Source organism: Cinclus cinclus, chromosome 8 (genome assembly GCF_963662255.1).
Source record: "Cinclus cinclus chromosome 8, bCinCin1.1, whole genome shotgun sequence".
Lineage (NCBI taxonomy): Eukaryota > Metazoa > Chordata > Aves > Passeriformes > Cinclidae > Cinclus > Cinclus cinclus.
Window position 1 is genome coordinate 12956817 of NC_085053.1, and position 27790 is coordinate 12984606.

Below are 27790 nucleotides of genomic sequence, written 5' to 3' on the forward strand. Positions count from 1 at the left end.
CATAGATTCTGAACTAGCAGTGATGCTCACGTGGCCCAGAGGTGCAGCGAGTGAGGCAGGAGTTCCTGTCCTTCAGGGTGCCCATGGGTGAGGTGGGAGCTGGCCCCAGCCCCAGCACAGGATGCCCTCAGGTGTGCTGGTGAGGTCTGAAATGCACCTTGACTCAACACGGGTGACCCTCAGCACTGCCCAGCCCCTGTGTCTGTCTGTCTGCTGGCCCTGGCAGTGACCGGGTCATGGGGTAAGAGGTCGTTCTCTAAAAGGACCAGTGTTCTCCAGGGATTTATAAATTCACTGCATCCACAGTTTGTTAGGGCAGTGCAGGTTGTCTTCTCCAGGTGAGTGACAACTCCCTCCTCTTGAGTTTGATGAAAGTTTCCAACAAAGAGCAAATAACAAAGACGTGCTAGTGCCCTGGCCTAGCAGCTGCCCAACATTTTGACTGACAGACCTCCCTGTCCTCCAGTGTTCAGAAATATTCTCCTATGTGACCATGTACTGAAAAAATATTTTTCATATAAAATTTTCCTTTGGCCTCTTCATCCCTTCTCTTCTTGTCTGCCTCATGCAGAAGCAGCTGTATGCAGGAGGTTCTTCATTTTTCTAAAGGAGAGACATTGAAGAAGGATTTTTTTTATAGTTCCTCTTAAATTACTAAATGATAGGTAGTGTAGTTTTCCTATGATTTATATAACATACACAAAAATAGTAAGAAAAAAAGTTTATTAACATCACTGCCAAATCATGAGATGTTTTGAGAACAGACTTTTGTCTCTTTTTTTTTTTTAAACATTTTTTTAAAAATTGTTCTAAGAAGGAGAGACTTAACGGGATTAGTTTGAAACCCCCATTTAGTTTTGAGTTGTCACAGTCACTATTTTCTTGCAAGCTAGTGCTCGGGCAGTGACCTACCTGTTTTGATCTAATTTGGTCAGCTGAAAATTGCTAAGCTGCAAGAGGCATCACTGTTTCCTCCTTCCTACCCTCCTGTTTCTTGGGTGGTTTTGACAGGGAGGGATGCCAGTATCCCAGGTGGATGTTTGACTACTAGACTATAGGATTAGTCTATCTCTTCTCCACTTTCCTGCAAATATTGAATTATTAATACAAAGTGAAACAGCTCTCACAGGATACACACTCTTACTGGCACAGTCTGCTGACCTGCACACGAGCCTGACTTGCGAGAGCAAGGTTTAAATCCCAGGTGTGAGCCCAGGTCATAGCTGGGCCCCCTGGATTCCAAGTTTACCCTACAAATATTAAGCATTATAAAATATCTCAGGTTTTTCTTCTTATTTTACCTCTATCCTGGTGATAAAAAAAAAAATCAGGAAAAATTTCACTTTAATTTTGATATATTGTTGTTTTCTAAAGAAAATCAATTTCCAATTTGCACTGTGGCGCCTCGGATGAGTGCAAAGGCTATGGTGGCCCAGCAGAATTTTGTGGCCCTGTTATCTGAGAGGACATTGTGTTTAGAGGATTCCCCAGTCTTCATCCATTTTTCAAAATAAATTTACAGGAGCTGCCCATTACTCAAAAAGCATAGTTGTCCTAATGAAGTCCATACAAAATATGGTTAAGGAAATAAGCCCTTATGATGAAAGAAAAAATATTAAAATTAAGATACCATTTTTTGAGCTGTATAACTGTCATATGTGTTTGCAGCATTAGAGACAGTTTGATTTCCTTTAAGAAGCTTTTAGAATGGATCTAGCAGTATTTTAGGTTTGAGAATGTAGAATATATGAGATTTGATAATAAATTCTACCTACATATGGACAGAGTATTTGCAAGGTATTTGTTTATTAGAAAGAGGCTAATGGTACTGTTGTTATCCTCACAAGGAATAATGACCTCTGGCTCTGAAAGAGATGTTTTAGTTTGTATAAGTATAAATAATAAATTATTTTGAAAATGCTTATTCTGGTAATTTACAGATACCAGAATAAGTTGCCATGTTTCTCAGAAGAATGTTAATATACTGTCAGCAGCTGCACGCTCCTGTACGATTTCTTTCCTTGAAATGTATTTTAAAATTAAAAAAAAAAAAGTTTTTTTCCACGAGCTTTCATACTGTGCTTCCATATTCCAGATGTGTTTTATAAAACACATCACATTGCAGCACAATGGGATATCTATTGCAGGCAAAATAGAGCAGAGCTTCTGCTCGAATTTCCATGGTTTTTTTGTTCTTTGTGATCTGTTTGTTTCTTTGTTTTTGTCTGGAAGCCAAATCCTTAGGGGGTAAATTTATAAAACCGTACACTGGACTTAGGAAAAACTTAGGTTAAAAGCAAATCTCTCTATGGTGCACTCACTATGTATTCTTTTAATGCTTTGTTTCAGAAATATTGCAGTACTTTACAGTAGCAGTTCAAATACCTCATGTCTGTGTGCTGTTATTGCTTTGTCCATTTATTATATACTGTAGTACTTTGGCATTATTTGCACAAATTTATTGTACAGCATATGCAAGTACATGTGCTTGTTTTCCAGAAAAAGTGATTCAAGAAGCTGTGTGTTGTAACTTCATAGCTGCCCACAAGGGATATCAGAAGGAAGATATCTAGGTGGTGGATTCAGTCATTAAATGCAGGAATGTGTAATTATTGGAAACCAGCAGATACAGTTAATTTTAGTTACTTTTTGAAGTTAGTGGAGCTGTCTGTTTTTACAGAAAAACACTGTCCAAGTGCAATTGTGACATTTAAGGGAATGCTTTTCAGGAGTTATTAAATTAAAATGCATATTGACATTTTTAATAGAGGCATATATTCTAATCTGAAATGTATGAATTATATTGAAAGAGAAAAAGTTGAAGCTATAATAATAAGGGCTGCCTTTTAATTTGATGACACATCATTAAAAGAAAAGTGAAAAAACCAACCAAGAGCACTCACTTTACTCATCACAGTTCTGTCAGTGACAGTGCAGTGTGGATTTTGGTCAATAGAAATGAATGAAAAGCTGCCCATCACTGGAAACAAAACAAAATGTATGTATGCATAGGCACTCCTGTTTAGTATAAATATTTACCAAGAGTTAAAGACTATTTACATTAACATATATTTATAAAACAGTGTGGAAAGGGGTGAAAAACAAATAAATGCCGTAGTACAATTTTAATTTTGTTTTATTATTCCTGTTCAATGTAGCTCAGCCATTAAAAGCCCTTATTTGCATATATTATGTCAGGATTCACAAAGAGTCCTCTGTTTTCTGTCGTGTCCTTGCAGCAGTCTGATTTCTCTTCGTGTTCTGCCGTCACTGGTCTGTGCAGGAGAGATCAGAGCCCTAATAATAGATTTTTGACAGGGAGCTCGCCTGCTACCTGCCCTACACAAATCCTCACTGTTCATGTTTGCTTCATGGCAACAAAGCAGACAGAAGGAAAATGCCAAGTGCTGAGTTTGAGGTACAGCCCTGCCATAGCTTGACATTTCAGCAGAATAGCAGTTTATGAGATGCATAATTTTTCATCTGGGACTCAGCTGCCATTTTCATAGAGGCTTGCAGCTCATCGACTGACTGGAAGTAGGGCAAAGGTTTACAGCATAGATCAAGGTCTACATCCTTCCTATAGCTATTTAAAAATAAGTATTATTCTCTAGATAAGGTCAGAGAACTAACCATTTCCCCCCCATTTTTAATATTTTCTAGCCAATTTCATTCCCACAAAGAAAACACTTTACACTTTTAGCACAGGTGCCATTTGTAGTTGATTAAAAATGGTCATAATTGATTTCATTCACCAAAAGATTAAATGAATCCTGGAGAAAGAATGAAGGAGGAGTCTTTGCACAGAGCATTTGAACAAAGCAGTGTTTTCTCCTCCTCTTACTTTGAAAAAAGCTCATTCTGATCTTGAAATGAATGAAGAGTCTTTACTCCTTAAGTGTAATTGGTTTGTAGTTTATTATTGTTAGAGATTGAATTTAAATTTTCACATTCATGTACATGTACTTGGGAAACAAATGCAGTGTAGGTACATGTAAGTGAGTGTTTAATTTAGAATTACACATCTCTGTGAGCTTCAGTGACAGTTCACCATGTCAGAGCCTCATATAGAACAATGGTACAGTACATTGGATTAATTAAAGAAGCCTTGCAGAGAACTGAATTCTCAGTATGTCAAGATTTCAATTTTATGTTAAATATTTTCTAAAGGCCAGACCCTTAAATCTCAGGGGCTGTACCAAGCAGTGAGCTGTGAATTTAACCATAGGCTAACTGCTAATGATAAGGAAAAGAGTCCAAGTTGAGGCAGCTGTAATACAGTCATTGGATTAGGCTATCAATCACTCGGTTCCCTGAGGAACAGGCAAAGACGACAAAACAGTGAAAAGGGAAATTAGGAAGGGAGGGCATGACTGGAATGAGATTCTTCACCAAATGTATCTGTTAGTTGGCTGAATCCCCCAAGCATCAGACAGGAATGTCCAGCATTGCTCTCAGACTAAAAGCCAAGTATTTGTTCCAAAGTCCTAGGAAACCATCAAGTCACCATTAACTGTTGCTGTTCTGTGCAGGCTGCTAGAAGTGCAATTGGCTACATTCTCCTGGTTTAATAGCCTGTAATTAGGTTAATCTCTAAACTGCTGCTGTTGAACATTCTGGATTTAGTGTTTATATCAGAGCTCATATAGAATATGTACTGTTGAAATAATTCATTTCACAGTTGATTGGAGGTTTTAATAAATAGATAATTGTTAAGCTATTGAGTCTTACTCAGGGCAACCAAAGGCATGTGTCAGAAAGCAATTAATATAAAATCTTAAATTCTTCTCAGACAATATGAGAAAAATAAGAGAAAATCACTGTAGTATAGATTGTGGGAAAAGAGCATGGGGCAAAGAACCTGAAGGTTTATCCTGGGTGCAGGTAGATAAAATGGGAAATCTGTTCATTTAATAGCTTAGATTAGCATGATTAAGTAATTAATTCTTTCATAGTTAGCATCTTGAGGACACAGTCTGATAAAGAAAGAATGGAAATTAATGGAGAAGGTAAAAAAGATGTCAGAGTGTTTCAAAGCAGGTTGGCAGAGCAGGGGCTTGTATTTAAACCTGATTAAGAAGTGGGTATAGGTGAATGTACCACAGGTAAACTATGACCTGGTAAGGAGGTGTAAGTCAGTCAGGAACAGAGAATTTTTCCTCCTGGTAATATGAGCAAGATCAAACCCAGTGGTGGTGATTTTCTCAGGTTGAGTTGAATGTCTTTCTGTGTCTGTCATGTCTGGGGAAAAGATCTCTTTCTCTTGTGGTCACCTCTTCTAATTTTAAAAAAGACACACAACAGAAATCTCTCAGAGTATTTCTTGTGTCATGTTTTTTGGAGATTATTGTGTTTAAGACTAAAATATTTCTGTTGTAAGAAGATTGTTATAATTAACTTCAGAAGTGATTTAACTATTTTCAAAATCTTATGAATTATTTATTTGGAAAGTAGTTGGCATTTAAGTACTTTTCAGTTTATTCTAACACAGGAGTGAAGATACTATCAAAATTTTCAAATGGACATTAATTAAAATAATAAAAATCAAGAAAAACTGTGGTGAAGCCTTCTGCTAGGTTTGCTTTGCCATTATGTCTCAACCGGTCTCAGTCTTGCTCACCTCTCTCCACAGATAGTCACAATGAAGTCAAAATTTCTTTTGGCTTCAAGATGATGCTTGAATGAGGTCTAGAGACTGTGATGCATGCAGTATAACTCTCCAGCCTTTCCTCAACTGAAAGGATTCTCCTGTCTACAAAATGTGTCTAAACTGAGAGAGGTCTGTGCCCTGTACTGTGCCAGTACTGGTTGGAGGGGTTGCTCTGGCTGCTGACCTTTCTCTGGCAATCACTAAGTTAGAGTTGGGCCAGGATTTGCTCTCTCAGTGTGCAGGTGATGGCACAGGTGGGATGACATTCTGTCACTCCAGAAGAAGTGGGTAGGTGTGTGGTCATGGACTGCAGCACAAATAAGATGGTGGAAGTGTTCAAGTCGGCTTGTAAGCCTACAGAGCTTTGTTGCAGTGTATGTATATGATGGATTAAAACCTGCATACTTGATGTGAGAGTTTAGGGAGCTTCAGTGTAGGAGGCAGAGGAAATACCTGACAAAGGAAATAGGGTCTCAATTCATGTGATTTCATGTCGATGTTAGAAGCTCCCTGTTGTTGATCGTGCAGGGCCTGTAATTATCTTTCCTGCTGACTTGTTATTCTGTACCTGAATCAACAGCAGTGCTTGTGGTACAGGTGGTACTTAAGAGTGCTCAATGATACAAGTGTCTTCTGTGGAAATTATAAACTGTACCTGTCACTCAGAGCAGAAGCTCTAATTATAATCTCCCCCCCCCTCAAAAAAACCCCAAAACCAAACCAAGAATTGGTAGAATTTGTAAACAGTTCTGAGTAACAATTGTATCAGCAGAGGTAAAACCTCCCCCCCCCCCCCCCCCCCCAAGTTTAACCTGGTCTGTCACAAGGATGTCCATTTTTTTCAGTATTACTTTGCATATTGATTTGCACTATTCACCAAGTGGCATATATTGTCTTTAGAGCCCATCTTTGTTCTGTGGAGGGCATATTCTCATGTGGAGAATACACACGTTTGCCTTTATGAAAACAAATGGCATCGTATTTACAGATCAAAATAGAAGCTAACAAATAATTAGAATAATGACTTCTTATTTAATAATTACTAGCCTGGAACTTCTTCCTGTTCTTCCTTCTCTCTGTGGGACAGCTGTTCTTGCAGAGTAGGCTGACAGACTATTGTCTTCTCCCATCACTGTGGGGGTCCTACCTCTACTGAGAAAACACCCTAATTTCTCTATTGTGTGTGAGTAGCCTCAGTAGCCTCAACAGCTTATGCATCTCTGAGGATGTTGAGGCTCTCACCATTCCCACCACTTACAAAGTATTTGACTGGTGTGTTTTAGAAATGGGTCACAAAGCGTCTTGAAGAGAAAGTTTCAGAGTTACATGGACGGGTGCTTGCTGTGAGCAATCCCGTTGCAGGATATTTTGACAATTAGATACGGGGGTATAGAAAAATTTCAATTAAAAAAAAAGAAAAAAAGAAATTATCCTTAGAACAAGTTTAAACCCAAGGCACTGGTTTACACCAATCAGCACCAGAAGGATGTACTTACCTCATCAGTGCTGCTGTCCTGCTTCTATGTTGCCTTGAAAAGTTCTACGACTGGTTAGCTATGATTTATTATGAACTCACCAGGGAATACATCTTCATTCATCTAAATCCTGCCAACATTCTGTGTTTTTTAGTATCCTGCTTGAATAAGGAATAAATTCTAATGCCAACTTCACACATAAAATACAGAAGTCAGAGTAGAGCAGGTTTGTTTAACTGAGTAGATCCTGGGTTTGTATTTCACTGGGCATCACTTCATCCCTAGCGACTGGTTGCCAGAAGCATTTATAAATGTATTCCACAACCATCAGAACATTTTTTAAACCTTTCAAAAGAATGCATCTAATATATAGTAGTCAGCTAGGGAATCTGCATTTTAATGTGCCTTTTCATGCAAGCACCTCATTGTATACAATGAGCTGTATAAATGTCCTGCTCACACACGGGATATACAAGCATATCCTACAAAATCTTTTAGATTTTATAGAACCTGCTGTAGGAATTCAGTTTTCCAATTTATGATCAATTTGCAGTTTCTGCATTGCTGGGTAACTGAAATTGTCTTTCCTATTAACATGCACCGTGTACCCATCTTCCTGAAGGTCCCTTTAAATCCCAGAAGACACTCCTAGTCAGGGGTTGAGCCACTGTTATTTGGGTTAAGTGAGAGCCGAGGGAGAGCTGTTGAGCACAGTGTCCCACTGTTTCAGAATGAGAAATCCATTGCAGATACACAGGGAGGGTGTTTTTAATGGCATGAGGTCTGTCTGTGGAATGTGTGGTACCACACCTGACTCAGCACCGAGGTAAGGCTGATGCTGTGAAGAGCTTTGTTACAGGCAGCTCAAAATGAGGAGAAGGCTGTGTGGATTTTGCATGCAGGCATGTCAGTGAAGACACAGGAAACACGGTTACACAACCTGTTGGTTTCCAAAACAATGTATGGTTACTCCAGTCCGTATTTTGGCTGGGCTGAGCTTATATTACTCCTGTCAGCCATTGCTCTACTTAGGCTGTTATGGCCATGTCAGCTGCTCACCTATTTGAGTGCCCCAAAATTGGCAGTGTTTTCACCAGTTTTTGGATATATGCCCACTCAAGAGCTGCTTATCTTTCCATAGTGAGTACTCAGAGAAATCCTCTCGCTCTAGGCTAATACATTTTGTGCATGTGCAGAGAAGGAACTGCCAAACAATACTGATAAGAATCTGTTCTTTGTTTTATATATAAAAGGAGAAGTTTCTTCAGAAGTTACTGAAGGTGGGATTTGAAGAATTCAGACTTCCAAAGAGGATCTGGTGGCACCTTACTTTCTCAAGAAATATTAGGAAAAAGTCTACTGTGTGGTACATTCTGATTTATTGGTACAACAGAGAGATTGTTTGCATCTTTGTTGTTTATAAAAGCACTCTAGATGATCAGTTATAGGCAGGTGTCCAGAAAGGAGGTAATCCCTGCCAGATGTAGAGAAGTCTTGCTCCATTTTGTTATGGGGAGTTTTAGTACAGAGTTCCCTTCTGTGTGGGGCTGGCACACAGATTTCTTTCCGATGTGTTTGTTTTTCTTTTCTTTCAGGCTTAATATTTTACAGCTTAGAGGACATCCCCAGCTTACTGTTGGAGTCAGATAGTGTAAAAGAATCCTAAAAAAAATGTCACTCTTAGTCTCTTTTCCAAACTTGGACTTTTCCAGGGCTGCCTGCACTGTCCTTTGCTATTTCTTTCTGTTTCTCAGAAATGAGATGCACTGAGCTAAATGTTAGCAGGGAAGGCAGGCAGCAGTGGTGCTCTTTTCTGCCTGTGCTACCTGCATTGCCTTCCTGAGCTGTGCCACTGCCAGGTTGTGTCTGTGTCTGCCCTGGGGCTGTCCCAGAGAGGCCAAGCTCAGAGAACACAGCCCATGGAAGCAGAGGTGCTAACCAAGTACAGCTGAGGGTTGTCCCCTAAGCATCTGGCACTTCACTGGGAGAACTCCTAGGCTTCCCCCTCATGCCTGTAAGGAGTCAGGCATTCTCAGAGGTGGCTTCCTTTCTCACTCCACTGATGCATCAGAAATTTGAGGTTAGTATATTCCTTACATATTAGTTACGTGTACTGCTGTCAAATGCCTAAGGCAGCGTGCACCTACATTTTGTGGCGAAATTCCAGTGGTTAGGCAAGTAAATGATGCAGGGTTTACTGGTGCAGCTTAGATTTCTCTTTCTGAAAATGCGGCTGTATGTTATTTTATCCCAGTCCATTTTCTAATCTGATGTTACAGGAGGAAGTGATATTTTTAAACTTGGCATTAAAATATCTTCCAGTTAATGTAAGCATCTGGTGTTTTAATGTATTTTAAAAGTTCTAATAACAGCATTGCAATCCCTTAATACTGTTTCTCACTTTCTTGTTACAGTAGGTATATGGCACACATCTTCTGGTTTAAAAAGCTCAGAACAAATTTCAGCATTTTAATCTCAGTGTTAGAAAAAGGATCACAGCAGTTGCTATAGTATTTTGTATTTATGCTAGTTTTTCTGAAGATTCATGGCATGCTCCCTGGGAGCTAAATATTGACAAGCATGCTCTGGCAAGCAAGATCAAGCTTGGTGAGTTAGCACAGCTCAAGTCTCTGTATTGACACTGTAACCCAAGTCTGGAAACTATTATCCTACACCATTTATTTTGGCTTTATAGGTGATACTGTCCACTTGAATTAGGGATTTCTGCTGTATTTTTAATACTGTAACTGTGGATTCATATTTGATTTAGGACCACAGTACTTGCAAGGTTGGTTATACATCTGTGTTTGATGACATCTTCAGTAGCGTATTGTGTATAGAATCACAAATGACAGCATAAAACCTACATGATTTAAAACCTACAAGCCAGAAGTAAACATTGAGCATAAAATAATTTTAAAATCACATTTATCTTTTAAACTGTAGAACAAACCATGTCCTAAAACTGTGGGTCTATGAAAGCTATTGATCAAAAGTGAAGTTGTATTCATGTATTCATTATGGGAGGTAATTTAGGAGACTAATTTTTTGTGTATTCTGTAGGTAAAAAGAAAAATCCACTTTTTCACTAATTGTAAGAGCACCATGTTTGTAATGCTTTTAGTTTACTTTTTGAATTTCTGAGTAAAGAACTTAAGCCAATTTGGGCTTCTAGTAAGCTTGGCATATACATTAAATTGATTACCAGAAGCATTGTGCAGCATATGGCATTGTACAGCCTTTGTGTGCTTCATAGTATTTTCTTAAATTACCATCATTTGTTTTGATTCCAAAAATGCACTTGTCTCGGCTTTCTAGTGCTTTGGACTTAAATGCAGGCTTTTCAGTGCTGAACAGATGTGTTAGAGTTTCACACGGAACATTTATGCTTTTGTGAGTCTTCCTCTTCGAGTTTTCCATACACAGTATTATGTCAGTGATAGCTCATGCAAATGGGATATCTTCATTTTGGTATGTACACCGATTGCCTAAAGTAACCTTCAGAATTCCTGAGAATTCTACATAACCAAGAAAAACATGGAAGCAACACAGTTTTGCCCAAAGATATTGCCCCCAAAGTGAATCAGGTATGTTTTCTTTTAGGTTAGAGAAAAGCAGGAAAGAAGGAGAAAATAATTCCTTTATGGGTGACAGCAACAGCCAACTGCGGTCCTGTATGCTTATGTGAATCCCTACATTTCCATGCTTGAGGCTGTGCTGTGAATGGGCAGAACACTTCACCCATGAAAACACACAGAACAAGGTGCTTGGCACATTAGTATGTAATTCACTTCCGAGAGGAGACTGCTTGAGTTGATTTACAAAGCATACTTGTAGAAGGCTATCCTTTAAATTCCAGACATTTTCAGAGAAAAGGGTAAGAGGGACAAGGGATGTTCTGGGACAAGGGGCGAGGGATTTGTGACCAGGAGGGCCAACTGCTGCCTCGTCTGCTCAGGTGGAATTGGTCTCTTTACACACATTTCCAGGCCTCCCCTTGCAGTCTTTTTGTTCTGGGAGATAAGAATATTACACTTTTGTATAGCATTGGGCATCCTCTCCTAGAAGGCACTGTGTAAGTGCCAGATACTGCTGGTGTGTGTTTAGCAGTAGCAGTGTGTGTTCTGATCAGTATTTTAAAATCAACAAATGCTTTGTGGGCACCTGGCTTTCTGTTAATTGGGCTTCACTTTGATCACTGAAGACCAACAAATGCTGTTTAGGAGTTGTGTTGCACCATTTTTCTTTAGTGGAAGCTGAGGGGATGAGTAAGTACATCAATTAAGTCCCTTACTCACCCTCTGAGCTACCCTCATTGGATAATTAAAGTGATCTGGCAGAGCAATACACTAAAGTCCCTTGCACCCTCTTCTGTTGCTCTGAATACATCAAACAAATGAATATTTAGGCTTATTAATGCTGTTATTTTTTATTAATGCAGAAAGTAGAGTTATGATATGGGTGTATAATTTCTTCTTGAAATCAGCACTGAGTTGTGTGACTGGTCACAGGCAGGACTGATACAACCATGTTTTAATTACCAACCCTCAGTAATATATCTAGAGCTAGTAAAGGCTTCTGCAAATAGGGTTTGGGCTTCCTTTATTCCACAAATAGTTTACACAGCATGGGCAAGCAATTATTTTGCTTTCCATTACAGCACTGACTCTTCAGCTTTCCGTACGTTCTCAGCTAAAGAAACAGCATGAATTTTCCTATCATTGTGAAGGTTATAAAAGATAAAGAAAACAAAATTTTAAATTGTCATCCATGCACATCTAAGACCTCAATTAAATCCAAGGTATCACCTCTCTGTTGGGGGGGGGGGGGGGGGGAATCTTTTTCATTGATGGAAAACTAAGGGTTGTCCTGTAAATTTCATTTGAAAAAAAATCACAGAATGTGCTGAGTTGGAAGGGACCCTCAAGGAACATCGAATCCAGCTCACAGCCCTGCACAGCACCATCCACAAGAGTCACACCATGTGCTCAAGGGTATTTTCCAAATGCTTCTTGAGCTCTGCTAGGCTTGGGGCTGTGACCACTGTCATAGGGAGCCTGTTCCAGTGCCCATCCACCCTCTGGGCGAAGAGCCTTTTTTTAATATTTGTCCAAAAAAAAATTGAAGTGTAAGGATCTAGAAACATTTGTACCTAGTTATGAAACCAATATTATAAGAAAGCGTTCTTGTGCAATGAGCACTATGTATCTGTCATACAGTGTTTTAATGTCTATAATGGTTATTAGCTGAATATTTCCATTCTCTGAGCAACTACCATTCTTGAAATTGATTGATTTTTATGAATAAAGCACTTTTATTATGTGTTGCCAAAGAAGTGATGATACCTGCTCTTTCTGGAGCTAATCACATCTGAAGAAAGTGAAGGGCTGAAAACATTGTGGGTCTTTTGTGAAAAACTTTAATTGCATTGTAGGGTATTCTACTACAAAATAGTTGTGTTGTTTTATCTGAGAAAAGTGACGTGGGGGGGGAAATAATTTTACAGGAAGAGACATGTTTGACTATAGGCAGCTAGCACTGTGAAATAGCTTGGCTTGAGGCAGTGAATTTATTTATGAGCTGATGAAACTGTGGTCTCAATTTTTCATTGTCTGGGTGCAAAACAGTCTTCTAATAGGGCATGCTGGCTGCAGAGTCTTCACTGACCTTTCATTGGCTTCTTTTGTGGGTTTGTACTCTGTCCATTCCAGCCAACAGATCTGCAATTTCAGAGAAGTACAAGAAGAAAAGAGGATGTCCGTCAAAGTGTTTATCTTCTTAAGGCCACACTGTCTTGCTAGGGCCTAGACAATCTCTAATCATGCTTTTAAAGTTTTTCAAAGGAGGAAAGCTGTAAGAAAACATTACAGACAAGTTAGTGGTAAATATTGCTCAGAGAGAACTCAAGGTTTGTGGAGGTTTTGTGCATTATTAAAATTTCTTCATCCTCATCCTGCCTCTATCCCTTAGAGACAGATCTATAAAGGCGTAGTGCCCTCTGGCTCCAGTGTGAGCTACCAAAAAATGGGAGCTTGTGCTTTCCTCCCAAAATAAAGCAGAGAAAGAAACTGATACTAGCCAATACTGCCCTATAGTGTAATGTCTGAGCTCAGCTTGTAGGAGTGAGTTCAGCTGCTGACACTAATCTAAATGCACCAACAGGAAGCCCCCAGTGACTATATCTGTACTTTGGAAACCACCTAAAGCTGGAAGATTGCTGCTCCAAAGATCCACCAAGTTCTGTATTAAAATTAATAAGGCAAGTCTTGAGCTGAAGAACTCCCCCAATAAACTGTTTTCTGCAGGTAGAGTGAGAACCCAGATGTTCTCTAATTCCTAATTTGATCACCAAATTATAGCTGGCTCTGCAAAAATGAGGTCCCATCCAGACCTCAGTATGAACAGCTCTAGGTTTAGCTCTGGATCACATAAATCTTTGTCTGCCCAGATGTTTTTGTGTCAGAGTCAGAAACAGCAAAGTGAAATTCTCAGAAGCCCCCATGCTTTGTTTCTTTTCCCAACTCCACCCTGGTAGCAGCAACCTGCTTCCTAAATATCTCAGAAGACTCTGGTATGGCTCTTCTTTCCAAATGATGACACAGCCCACCAGCGTACAGACACATGCAGATCCCCATGAACAGCAAAGGTAGGTAGTTTCCATTTATTGCTAGGAGAAAAAAACGTGTCAAGTAACTTCCTACTCATCCTATGGCAAGCAGAGTAGGGCTGTGTGCCTCAGCTACCTTAGGTATAGCTGTCAGTTCTACTCTTGGTTGTGTGAGTCTTGAGAAATGGAAAGTGTTGAAATAAATGGCTATGATACACACAGTGTTGAAATAAACATTTATTTTAACACATTGTATGTGATGAGCCATTTATTTTAACACTTTTCACTTGAAGTGTTGGAATAACAGGTTTTATCAGGGGACGTGTCATCCACTGTTTTATGTATATGTGAATATGGAAATACATCTACGGAGTGTGCGTTTATATATATACTCACACAGATTATATGGATATGTAATAATAATAATATGGCAGATGTGTATGTAGGCACTAATGTACAGGCAAATACAGTGTTTTCTACTCAAATGGAGTTTTGTTTCACAAAGATTTGTGTTTGTGGCATATTTTTAATACATCTATGTGTCTATAAATAGGTCTAAATATATTGGTACACAAAATTGTTTATTACTAGGTAACAGCAACTGGATGAGAGATAAAATAAAGGGATAGACAATAAAATAGGTAAACCTCAAAATAGGACAACTATTAACATTGGTTATGTAAAGCAAGAAAGAAATAGTTTATCTGAGCTTTCTCGTTATCTAGACCCGGTTTCTTTAGTTTGCTGTAGTTTCTGAAGTTCTGCTACCCTTTCTGTGATGGACTTCTTAGAAAAGTGGTTATTAAACAGCCCAAGATAGGAGTCAGGTTTTGTAAATGACCTGAAAAGTTGTTGTACTGCATTTTTCAGTAATTTTGGCTTTTAAAATACATTGTAGGAACCTCAATTCCCTGCTCTCAGCAGGCAGTCACGTCTCTTCCAGTGTGTCATTAGTTGTACCAAATTGCCTTTTTTGCAGTTAGAATTATGTATGTGCTAAAGCACTGGCACAGACACATGGGCATACACCACGTCCTGGTTCCAGGGTCATGTTGACCGTGGTGGTTGTTATGGAGGTTAAAACCAGCTCAAACAAAGGCAGCACTGCCAAGGCTGACAGAGGCAAGGCTGCCTTTGAACAAATCTGTAAATAGCCAGAACCATTTCTACCACACTTCAGGTTAAATGTCAGTCTGTGCATTGGAATACAAGGGCAGCAAGACCTACCCCATGATAAAGTGAGCTACTCACGTCTTTTGAGGGCAGGAATTTGAGAGGAACTAATTTGTCCCTTTGTGATGGCTGCAGTGATCTTGTCTGGTACCTGGACAATATTTTCTAAATGGGCTGTTTGTTGGCTCCTATTCACGTGTCCTTTTCCTTGCATTGTGTCAGGAGCTTACCCTGGCTATTAGCACTATTTAATTACCTTTCCATGACTGTTGTATTTGTTTGATTGATTAACAGTGGCACTCTCTGGGTAGCAGACGAGGTTTGTCCTGGCCAGGGGAAGGTTTCAGTGCAGAAGGTTCCAGAGCTCCTGCTGCAGCATCAGCCGCACCACTGGAGCAGCTGGCTCAGGCTCCAGGTCATGGTGGGCAGCAAGAGCAAGGCAGTCAAGGCAAAGAAAGGGCTCCCTGAGCCAACCAAACAAAGAGCATGGAAAGTATTCTGTCAGACAATTTCCAGCTCCAAGTCAAGCCAAAGTAGAAACCATGAGTGAAATTAAATAATGAATGTTTGATGAATTGCAACAGAAAATGCTTTGCTAGATTTCATGCTGACGACCAGAAGCATTGACTTTTAGTGAATCTGTAGTTTTCAGTGAGAGAGTGGCTTTGTTAGGAAATGTTTAACTGCTTCTTGCAGCATTCACAAAACAATTTGTATCTGTCCCCTTGGTTTTTCCTGCTGAAGTTTGATATGAGCGAAAATTCCCCCAGGTCTCCATGGATAAATAATATTTACAGATAAGAAAAATTTAATTTTTCCCCTCTCTCTTTCTCTGATTCTAGCCTTTTTTAATTGAGAGAATTCTCTTATGAGTACTAAACATTTATTGAGTGAGAACTCTGGTGATTTCATGAATTTTTAGCTGAAAGAGCATAAATAATAATTTGTATTAATTCAAAAATAGTAAAATTAAATCCTAAAAAGGACACTGATTTTTCTTTGTGATTATGGAAGTTCAAGCTTTTTTTTTTTTCCTATTTGAGTACAATTGTTTTTTTTAAAGGAAGTACAAAGCAAAATTATTGCCTCTTTTTTTCCACTTAGAGGTTGGGTTCAATTCTGTATGCACCAGAAAAAGAATCACATCTGTTGTAAGCTTTGAAATTAAGAGGAAGGGCCAACAGTTATGAGAAGAACTATTGACAAACTTATCAGTGCATCAAGATAGTCACGATATGCTGACAAAAATCCTGTCAGTTGATACGGTTTCAAGAGCCTGCTATTGCAGAGTTAGATAGTTGTTTCAAATCTGCAGAATCATTAACTTTACTTTGAAGGCTTTTGACAAAGTCCTGAATTCTCTGTGGTCAGGAGAACCTTTGCCATTGACTTGGTAGAGTTGGTGCATTGCCCACCACAACTTTGAAATTACATGAAGCATGGGGCAGCCATTGGTTTGGAGGTGTAGGCTGACTGATTCAATGATATTCCATAAAAGGACTATTCCCTCGAATTCTCCATTGGTACATGAATGATTAAAATTTTTGGTTGGTAATAGCCAGAGCCTGAGTAAAGATTACATTATTATTAGTCATTTTGGTAAATGGCTGTTAATGAGTAATAATGGACTGAAGGACTGACCAGGCAGGGAAATAGATAGGGAGTAGTGAGAAGAGTAATTTCTGGATCTTGAGAAGTGCTGGGCTTTGCAAGGTCCATCCTCCTCTTGCTTTCTGGGAACTTCCTGTATTTTTTAGTGCTCTAAATATTGTGTGTCCCATTTGCAGACCTCATAACAACTGTGGATAGTCTTTCTCTCTAAACACGTCTGTTCATTGGTTTTCTTCTGCATATAAATGCATTCTCTGGTCATTTTGAAGGATGTGTCTGCTACACTGTTTCATTAAACTGCTGCGTTATCAGGTAATTGTTTAAACATAATGCCACAGCACTATCAAAAGGAAAGGTGAACTAATGGCATTTGCAAATGTCAGGGATTATCTTAACACTTTTATTATAGTTTATAAAAAGTAGGTTTGGGGCATTCCATGGCAATTATTTCCACAGAAATTGGTTATTTAAATAAATTGCTAATTATCTGGATATGACAGTACTGAAAACCCTGCTAATGAGTTATTTGATAAGTGTAGCTTATGGTGGCCACCTACAGGTGGCAGAAAGAAAGAACGAGCAGAATAATTGCAATCGGAAGGAATGTGATGCAAATGGTTTGTGTATAACCTGCAAGTTCCCCTGGACTGTTTGCAAATGCAGATTATGTAAAGTTCTTTGATTGCCAGTGTTAGGCAGCATGTACATTATGCAGAAAATGTCTTAACAAAGAATTATGTTTTCTGGGCTTTTGTCCTGGTCTCCAAACTTTCTTACCTACTTACTTTCTGAAGCACTGGATTGGTATCTATGGTGCCTGAGCTTTTCCAGACCGTTTTCCTTGTATAATGCTTTTCACCCAAGTTTGTTATTTGCTGTCATTGAGTTCTTTTGCCATTAGCATGATTAATTTTAACATTCTGGGGGATGTCCATGTCAGTTTTCTTCCAAGAAGGTGAAGAAAGAGGGAGAAAAGGTGGTGTTGCTTAGATTTGGGGGGGTTACATTTTTTAGCAGCACAGACTTTAGCAGTGACTTATTAGTAAAAAATTAGGTATCAGCTGATTCTTCTGTGTAATATTTAGGCTCAGTGGTTTAAATCTCAGATTTGTAACGTAATATAATGCAAATTAAAAAATAATTTTACTTGAAAATGTACAGAGTGAGGAGAATTGACCCAAATTAATTTTTAGTCCATCTAGTATCCATAGGTACAAAAATTTGTTTTGGGTTGATATACTATCCAAAGGGATGAGAGTTTGCTCTCCTTTAAATTTTGTTTCTGCTGTTCATATAGAGTTGGATAAAGACCACTGAGACTGTTTCAAGATTCAGTCTCAGTTTGAATTGACTCTGTTGGCTGTTTTTTAATGGATTTAGATCATCTTTACTAAAAGACCTCATTAGAGCTGCTGCATATATGCTCTGAAAACTTTAAACTATCAACTTGGTCCAATATTTTGCAAGTGAGAATGTAGTATTTAAGCTGTCCGAGATTATTTTTCTTCCACTGGGGGATCACTGGGCTTAGAAGATCTAAATTGTTTCTGCTAGGAATTCCCAAAGTTACTGGGTTGCTTGAAACTTAACACCAGGCATCTTGAAGAAGGTTTGGCTCTCAAGCCTCAACCTCGTGAAGATCTTTAGTGTTTGACAGGATCAAGTCCTCTCAGGACTTCTAACACATATGAAGTCATAATAAAACGTGTCTTCTAGCATTGGTAAAGGGTTTTCTACTTCCTAAGAAAAAATTAACAAACAAAAAAGCACATATGTTATCTTTCATCAGTTTGTCACCAGCCTGCTATCCTCAGTGGACAAGAGCAGCTCTGCCTACCTGTGCTGATGAGGGAAAGACATTTGATTGATGTATGTTCTGCTTCTCCTTCATGTTGTGTTTTCACTATTGGATTTCCTTGATTGATAGTCTGAAAAGTCTTACCTTTTATTAAAAAAAAAAAAAAAAAGAAGAAAAAAAAAGGTAGAGAAAGCCACAGCTCTTTATTTTAAGGCAAGAAAAGGTCAGGGACTTCCACATCTTACAATTATTTCATTGCTTATGTCTTTCCTAGCACTATTAGCACTAATAGCAAATATTTCTTCCATAATGAATGAGATTTGAAAGAGTAGCTTTCAACTCAGAGCAGCATGTCATCTCTACAAGGTATTTTTCTGTCTTTCATTTTTATACCTCACTCGCCTGCCTGAGGTCTTGATAAATGGACTTTGTTTATTAAATCTCATTATTTTACAGCAAGGTAAATGATAGCCACATCTAGCATCTGGTAGCAGCTGTAGCACTTCTATCAGGAGAGTACCATATCAGCAGTTTCCTCAGCTACGGGTGCTTAACTGGTGGAATTACAGATCCCAATGTGTCAAAGTATGTAGTAGATGCTTATCTTTTAGTATGTGAGCTGTCTTTCAAAGGCATGCTGGATTTTGACCTCAGCTTCTTAAATACCATTGGATTTATCAGAAAATGTTCTGCAAATTCCCACTACTACTTACAGATCCTTTAAAATTTGGCATTAAATCTCCTTTATTTCAACCTTTTAAAAACTCCTTCTCCACAAATCTCTAGAATGGAATTTATTACCTTCTTATGTACTTGTATGAAGATGCAAGAAAATAGAGATTGTTAGTCAAATTGAGTGCTCACTTCCTTTTTTTTTTTTTTTAATTTGCCTTCTTTTTTAATAGCTTGGCATTACTACTGTATTGTTTCTATTGTTTGCATTCTTTTTTTTTTCTTTAATCTGGTAGGTTATTTCATTAGTTAGTAGTATCTCTATCACAAGCAAATCACATTGTATTCCAGCCCAGCAGCTTTTGTTAGAGAGGGGGAAGCTTCTCAACTGTTGATGGAAAATGTAAGGGAGAACGGCTGCAGCTGATGTTGTGCTTGTTCCATATGACATAGACTAATTAAAAAAAAGTGCTGGGATGAATGGTGAGACCTTAGTGAACCCACTGATTGTCATTACATCCATTTATTTACTCTCATCAGAAGCACTTCTGAAATGTTTTTAAATTCATTTGGGTGAATTATAAATGAATGGAATACTTTTGCAATCATACCAATTTATCACTAATTTACTAATCATCAAATGTAAGTAATAACTCGTATTATGAATATCAAATTCAGCTGGTACTAAAAAGTACCTATGTTCTGTAATAAATTCTAAGTCTCATTGCTAATTCTGCTAGACTTCATTGAATCATATGCTTGATTTCTTTGAGCTGAATGAAGGCCTTTCTGATTACCTATTGTGCTGAAGCCTTAAATAAGCTGTCATCTTGGTCCTTTTCCTATACTGACCATGTACAGAGACTGTCATTTAAGTGAGAAGGGGGCTAATTATATTCTGGAAATATTTTCTTGTGGAACTATTTGCTACAAGGTATCTTCAAGGCAAAGGGTCTACAAACCTTTAAACCCCAATGAAAGCAAACTCTGAAGAGCTACAATAGGATTAGAAGTGTATAAACCTTCATGCCTCAAAGCAGATTGGGAAGAAATTTCCCTATAGCCACATGATTTCAGAGTTCCCAGGGTCTGTGTTCTTTCACCTTTCTAAAAAGCAGCTACCTCATCACAGTGAGATTCTGGAGCTGTGTCAGCCTGAAAGCAATGTAGCAAGTCTTATCCTTACTTCTAGCTTCAATTTCAAAAACTGAATATTTGAAGAATTTCCTTAACTACTGTTTTTGATGAGATTACTTTTGGTGGTTTTGGCTGTGTAATGTATGTTTTGGCCCGTATGCCTTTCAAAAAGCTTTATTTTTAAATTTGTCAGAACAAACAGTGTGGTTTCCATTTCTTTTCTCCCAAGCATTTCTCTAAGACTGGACCATTAATTATTTCATAATATTTGCTCTTTGGACACTTAGCAGTCATCCTCTTTTAAAGAATTTTTCTGTTCCTTTCAAACACATTACAATCAATCCAGCCCAAACAATGGGAAATAGTCCCTAGTGTCCTAGGAAAAGTTCCTGCTCAACTCCAGATCCCTTCTGTTATCTGTTCTGTTGGGATCTTAGATACATTAAAGCAGTTTTGGTGAGATTTCACATTTTTATCTATCAGGCTCTAGTTTTCCTGAAAGTATATCAATAGTGCATCTTGGGTTAGGCTGTCCCTTTCATGTGCATAAAGTTTTGTTGCTGTTACCTCATTTAGTACTGAGGGGGGAAAATCTTCTGACAGCCACAGCCATACAGGTCCTCTGGGAGTGATGTGTCCTCTCTTACACTACTGCTGTCCAATGATGGCATCAAACTATCCTAAAGCTTCTCGAAATTAAGTAGAAACTTCAATAATGTGGGGGTTATCTAGAGAAATCCCAACTAGCCTAAAAATAACTGGAAGTGTCATCTATCTATGCTGTCCATCATTTAATGAGCAGCATCTGTAGGCATATTTTTAATATTTGCATACCATCAGTAGAACGTGGTCAAAACAGATACATTGCAGACACAGTGTATTCAGACTTTAATCATAATCCTCTAAATATAGCAGGGGGCTGTCTGACTCAACCTCTATGTACCATTTGAAATACAAGCTCCAGTTTTGGAGATATTACTGTAAATGAATATACTTTTTCTTTTGAGAATTTGAATATCATATTAATTGTTAGAGGGGGCTTACTTAAAGAATTACCTGAATCTACAAACATCCAGAAGGGGAAACAAATAGAATATGAAATGTCAAGTGCAGTGAAATGGCATTCTTAAAGCATTTTTAGTTGAACATAAATAAATGAGATGTTTGCTCTTACTTGGACAACATTTAGGTTCAAAAAATCAACCTGATTTTTTATGTAGAAACACAGATCTATTTGTCTACAGTGTACTGTATGGTGAAGTATTGATTTCTGTCTCAGACATTGTTGGTCTTTGTTCTGAGCATCAGCTAAAATGTTCAAGCTAGCTTTGCACTGTTCATCCAAATGTTTCTGCCATTTTCTGTATTCCAGCTGCATGCATAATTTGCTGTACAAGTGTTGATACCACTTGAAACCCACTTGGTGTCAGTTTATAAATGAACATAACCTCAGCACCTCAGAATTAGATGTTAGTTCCTGCTGTTGCTGTACCATGAGGGATGTGCAAGTTCCATCAGGGGGGTTGGGATGTTGCTAACCCAGTGCCTGGTTTTCTGTAGGAAATGCTATCCGGCCCATCGCCCTCCGCGCAGTGTCCGCCATCGCCCGTGCTCTCCCAGGATTTCCCATCTTGGCAACTGGAGGCATCGATTCTGCTGAGGCTGGGCTTCAGTTTCTGCACAGTGGGGCTTCTGTCTTACAGGTACTGCTTTTTTCTTTAAACTGTTAAAAGTAACTGTGATTAAGATCATCATGGAGCTCCCTTTAACGTTCAGATAGTGAGGAGTTTCTACCATTGAAAAGAAGTTTCATGTTTTTAACTTTCTGCTGCTTGGTGAGAAACATTCATTTCACATGGAAGAGGAGTTGCCAAAAGAAGACTTGGGGTGTTGCAATACCAATCTGGGAAAGGCTAATCATGAGTTTGTTAGTACTTACTATCTTGGGCTTAGATGATTTAAAACTGAAACATCTCTCTCCCTCATCACATAAACAGGGTTGACACAGAATTAAGCTTGACCTGTCTGTTCTTCTTGTATTCTCAGTTCTTATCTGCACAGAACCTTCTCAAGCTGAAAGGGCTTCCAAAGAGTTCTACGTTGGTCACACAGGGAGCCAGTTTAAAGTAACTTTTGTTTGTCCAGGCACCTGTGTCCCTTAAGGATGTTCATTGAAACAGGAGCTGTAGCGCTGCACCCTCTGCTTGAGGTGCTGGTGTTGCACTGGAGTGAGGTGTCAGCTGCATTCCAGCAGTGCAGGCTGTTTGCATTGCCTGAGGGTTGGTGTGAGCTGCTGGCCACGCTGCCATGGTTGGTTAGTCCCTGTCATGGAAGGAAGCCTTGGTGGCCTTGTATTACAGGCACCAGGGAATTGGCCGAAAATCAGCTCCTTACCTGCTCTGCCAGGCATGTCAGGGCACCATTGCAGCATACATGTTAGAATGGCTGAGGAGCAGGTGGTCTTTATGTGATATTGTTCCCTTGTATGTTGTTACATTCTGTTGGACGTTCAGCCCCTTTATCTGTCAGTCCTGCCATAGACAACAGCAGCTGTGGATCCTGTGAATATCGGCTTTGTGTCACTCCATGGGATGACTAGAGTGGTTTCAGTCCCACAATTCACTTTGACAGTGAAATTAGATTCAGTGTGACCATCCTTTTTACACAGCTACAGTGACTGCTGCAATTAGTTATTTGTTTGCTATGTTTCACAGAAAAAAACAAAAAAAAAACCCCAAAGCCACCTCAATATTTTGGTTTGGTTGGGTTTTTTAATGCACATCAAAGTTAGCATCTCTGGAAGCTGAAGCAGAAGGCTGTTCCTTTTTTGATAGACTTGCTATGTTCCTTGGATCTATTAGTACCATTTCCTTTTTTTTTTTTTTTTAACTTGTATTAAAGTGATTCAAAGTTTTCTTTTTCATGGACAGATAAAGTTTGACCTTCCTTACACAATTGTCTGAGAGCTTCTTCCATATGAATACTAAGTAATGGTGCAAATTACAGGGCAACATTTGTCTACAAAAAAAAATTAGGATTGGCAAGGAAATGTTTTTAGTGCTCTAGATGCATTTCATTTGTTACTGCTAATAGAGCTGCACTTTCAATGGCTTTGTCTGCAGCAATGTTACATGATCTGAACTACACAGAATGAAATTTATTTCTGATTTTCTGTTCTATGTCTGCTGTATCTGTTTCTGGATGACTAAAAATCAAGGGGTTTAATGTCACTTTTGCACTTTTATTTTATATAGATTGTGTAGCTGTTTGGTTTTTATTCTTTCTTTTCTTTTCCTGTTGGTTTGTCCCAATGGTAATGGGAAATTCAGAAATATATAATTTCATGCAGACATCCCAGTCAGTGCTCAAGAGAAAGACTATTTGATTTATAAGATGTTAATTATTGTTTCCTTTTTAGCAGTAATCAAATTCTCTGAAACTGGCTTCCACAAATGACTTGGATCTATATGGATCTGTTGTCGTTTACAGAACAATTTCTCTTTTCAACATTTTTTTCCCAGAGATACTGAAAAAACTCTTTATTTTGTCCTTAGGTTTCAGCAGTTTAATTTAAGTCATTTCTAGAACTGATTTTAAACTTGTCTGGATCAAAAATATCCTCAGTTTGAGTGGTTTCTTCCAGTTCCACTAAAGTAGGGAAGTAATTTCAGATAAATGCATTCTAAAGTGGCCGTGTAGGTAAGGATCTGAGCTAGTTCAATTGCATCCATTTTAAAATGAACCTTTAGTAAGCTTCATGCAAGATTGTGAATACAGGCCATAAGTCTTTCCCTCGCGATGGGAAGGACAGATGGAAGGGAGAAGGAAATGAGTAATCTCTCTAGAAAGTTGTAGAAGAAGTGCACTTACTGGGACTAGACTGAAATATTTGCTTGTCAGATGAGATGCGTTGTGATAGACAGAAGAAGACACCCTTATCTTGCCACACAGGTCATCTTTGGACCCCAGTTAGGATCATGAGGATCACTTCCATTGTTTTTCTTCTAAACAAGGTCATACAAATAGCCAACTAATATTCTTTTCCCTGAATCCAAATCTCTCTCACATGTCTCTGGTATCAAACGCCCAACTTGCTCCTTAAGCAGCCACAACCTCTGTTGCTTACAGCTTTGACATTCACTTCTGCTTTCTCAGTGCTGACATACAGAGTGAGTGCAGAATTTGTAGATGACATCAAATAAAGTGATCCACTGAATGATTCAGCATTTAAGATTCACTGCATAGCAAGTCCCTGAATTAAGCAGGTAGAAGCTGGGACTGTGCTGGGGGAATTCTGTGTGTGTCCCATAGCCTTATCTAAAGTATCTGCTTTGGATACTGTTGGAGTTGGTTCTGAGGAGGCACTCGGACTGACACAATCCTGCACATTTTGTGACCTGACTTCACATTTCCAAAGCCACGAGGATGCCTTGTGACTGATCCAGAGGCAGGAAGCAAGCAGGCTGGGCTTAGGCAGTGATGGAGTGACCTCTGTGCTCAGCTGTGCCAGAGGCAGTGGGCTTGAAACCAGAGTGTGTCACCAGGCTGTTCTCCAGCAGGGCTTGCAAAGGGTGGGGACTGTCAGGTCATCCAGCAGTCAGCATGGTCCTGTACTGCAGAGTAGCACAGCTGCACTCATCTGTCCATGGAGCCCTGCTGAGAGCCTGGGACAGCAGCACCTGCCTGGCCCCTGGGCTTCCCTTCCTTGTGTCCCAGCAAGAGTCCTGTGTCTCCTCTGCCGTGGGAACAGTACACTCGTGGCCTAGGATAACAAGGAGGCTTTGTGTGAGTTGATTTAATTGCAATGTAGCATATCTATTAGAGGAAAAGCTTATGAATAATAAATGTTCTTCCATTAAAGACAAGATCAGGTGTTCCTCTTCAGATATTTCACCTGCAATCACTTCTCCATTATTTTTTCCAGTTGCTTTTTTAAAAAGAAACATGGGGATTTATTTTTCATTTTCAAAATCACCATACACAGGAATGCAAGTCAGGAGTCAGGTGGTAAGCCATATTTTGCTGTATGCCATAACCACCTCAAGTGGTATTTAAGCAGGTATGTTAGGAAGTGGTGTGGGGAGAGTTTCAGTAATCAAAATATGTTCTATCCCTTCCCTTAGAGATGGAGGGCAACTTCTTAGTATTTTTTCTCACAAAAAGGTTTGGATGTAAGGAATTTTGCAGCAGATATGGAAAACAAACTAGGTTATTGTAATCAGTAGTAGCTGGGCTTAAGATTTTATACAGCAATTTAACAGAGAATTCTTCCCCTTTCTGGATTTCAGAAACACTTGTGAAAATACCTCACTTGTTTCGTAGTTGTCCACTAAAGATGCCAAAATATTTCAGTCATTCTTCATCTGATTCCATAGCACATAGTTTTTTTAACATACCTGAATTATCAACCCCTTTTCAGTACAGGCATGAAATTTAAAAAAAAAACAAAACAACAAAACACCCCCCCCCCCCCCCCCCAATTTTAATATGGAGATAATCCTGTATTCATTGTATTCAAGGAGCTCCTTGTCTGGAAGCCCCTTTCTGTGATGCATCTCATTATTACAGTTTTCCAGTGAGACTGAGGTATTTTGTTGCTAATTTAGGTAAGCTTTCTTTAAAGCCCCAGTTTGTCAAAATTAGATGTATATTAATATTTTTTGCATGTTTTGCAACATGTTTGTGATTTACCATGTCACACTGATGGTTTGTTAGATTTTTGCAAGGTTTTGAAAGAGGCATACATTTTTTAAAGTCATCTTGCTGCAGGACATTAATATGGGAAACAATTATAGAAAATTCCAGCAGAAAGAGAAAATACATTATGGAAAAAGCAATAAAAGCGTAAAAATATTAAAGTAAAAATCACTTCACAGTAGCCTGTATGATTCAATTGTAGATCAATATTGTGTAGTTAATGCATTAGCAGTAGAGCATTAATTTGCAATTACAGTAGGTGATCTGATCCTCGGTGTTCTGTCCATTGACATAAATGACCTTTTGATGAAAGAGATTCTGTAGTCATTATTTCTAGCAGATGTAACTGAAAAAAAAGAGGTAGACCACCGGGTTGCTTTCTAAAGTACACTTTTTTTCATAGTAGAACCTTTCAGCATTATATTCTGGTATGGAATACTTCATTCATCTGGAATATTGGTCATTTTCATTTCAAGAATATGGATTCCTTTTCAGATAAATGTCTTTTGTCACAAAGTGAGAGGTCACACACATCATCCGCTGCAGCTATGGATGTCTGTAAGGTTTTCAACCAGGCAGTTATTTAAAATCCACCCATGGAATGCTGCTTCTCAGTGGGACAGCCTGTGGTTTTGCCCTGAGCCCTTATTCAGATCCACCTTCATCCTCGCTCACCTTCTCTTGTCCTGGCTGGGATGCAGTGCCTTGCAGTGCTGTACCTGTGGGTGCTGGGCTCCTGTCCTCTTGTGTTGTGTTCAGCCCAGACCTGCTGCCCCCAGGCCTTGCCCCGTGACCCTCCCCATCTCCCAGGCAAGGGAAGAAGGTGGGAGAGTGTCCCCACTACAGGCAGAGTTGCCATGAAGCTGGATCTGCCCCGTGCCCTTCTTTCCTGCCCAGCACCAGCTGTGGGTGCGACCTCAGGGATCTGAGGAAGAGCAAAACCATTCTGGAATTGGGACAGCCTGTGACAGGAAAGCAGTAGTGATGAGTTTTGCCTCTGTAAGATAAACTCTCCCTCCAACATGGAACACAAGTGGTTTTTGTGAAACTGCTTGTGGTTTTTTAGTATTTTCAACAAACCTTATTGTTGGTACCTCTTTGGAACAAAAGTCTCAAGGGATTCAGGACAATTTGATTATTATTTTTTCTTCAGCGGGCTTTCTGCTGAAGCATTTAGCAGAGAGATTTTTATAACAGCGGGATGGCCCTTTGTGTGTGAATAAACAGGCTTTTCCATCACAAAATAGTGGAACTTGATCTATGAGACAGTGTTGTTATTGTATTTGTGCAAATGTGAAACCCTTAAGGAACTCTCTACTTTTTTTTATGGCTACAGAATTGCAAAGTAGATATCTGGTTCTCCATGCACTTCATTACTCTTCTTTTTAGTCTGTGCCAGTGTCTGTTGAAGTCAGTGAAGACTCTGATACCTTAGTTAAGCGAGGATTAGATCAGGCCAAAAGATTCTCATTCTGGAATTACTATTTGTGCCATTTAATGCAGAGTGAAGAACTAAAAGACATTCAAATCATGGGAGTGCAGAGCAGGGGAGTGAGGGAGCTGGCTCTGTGTTTTGAAATCTCAGGTTAAGTTTCTACTGATAACCATTGGGAAGAAAATACTTTTGTCTTGCAGTGAATAGCCATGATTTTGAATGCAGACAAAGAGTCCTTTGTCTCAGCTCTGTATGAGGAGAACAAAGTCTGCTGGATAGCTGCAAGTCTCAAACAGCCATGGGGTGCCATCGGTGTGGCTCAGCAAGGCTGTGCTTCTCCTTCCTGGACTCCCAACGAGCCCACCCTTCCTCTGCCCCCTGTCTGTCCTTACCCCAGCTCATGGTGGGGAGCACAGGCTGCAGGCTTTGCTCTGTGCCAGGCAGAGAGTGCTCCAAAGACAGAGAAGCCCAAGAACAGGCACACTTGGGCACCAGCTGGGCACTGAGGTTTCTGACACAGGCTGTGGCTTTAGGG

The 27790-nt window shown here is 39.2% G+C and overlaps 1 protein-coding gene across 1 annotated transcript in view; it reads left to right on the top strand.

Annotated features, from left to right (window-relative positions):
* The window catches only part of DPYD (dihydropyrimidine dehydrogenase), a 318409-nt gene that overhangs the window by 232841 nt on the left and 57778 nt on the right, over positions 1-27790 (top strand). Inside the window, exon 18 of the mRNA XM_062497926.1 lies at positions 21684-21826. Within this exon, the coding sequence (XP_062353910.1) occupies positions 21684-21826 (143 nt within the window). The remainder of the gene's footprint in view (positions 1-21683; positions 21827-27790) is intronic.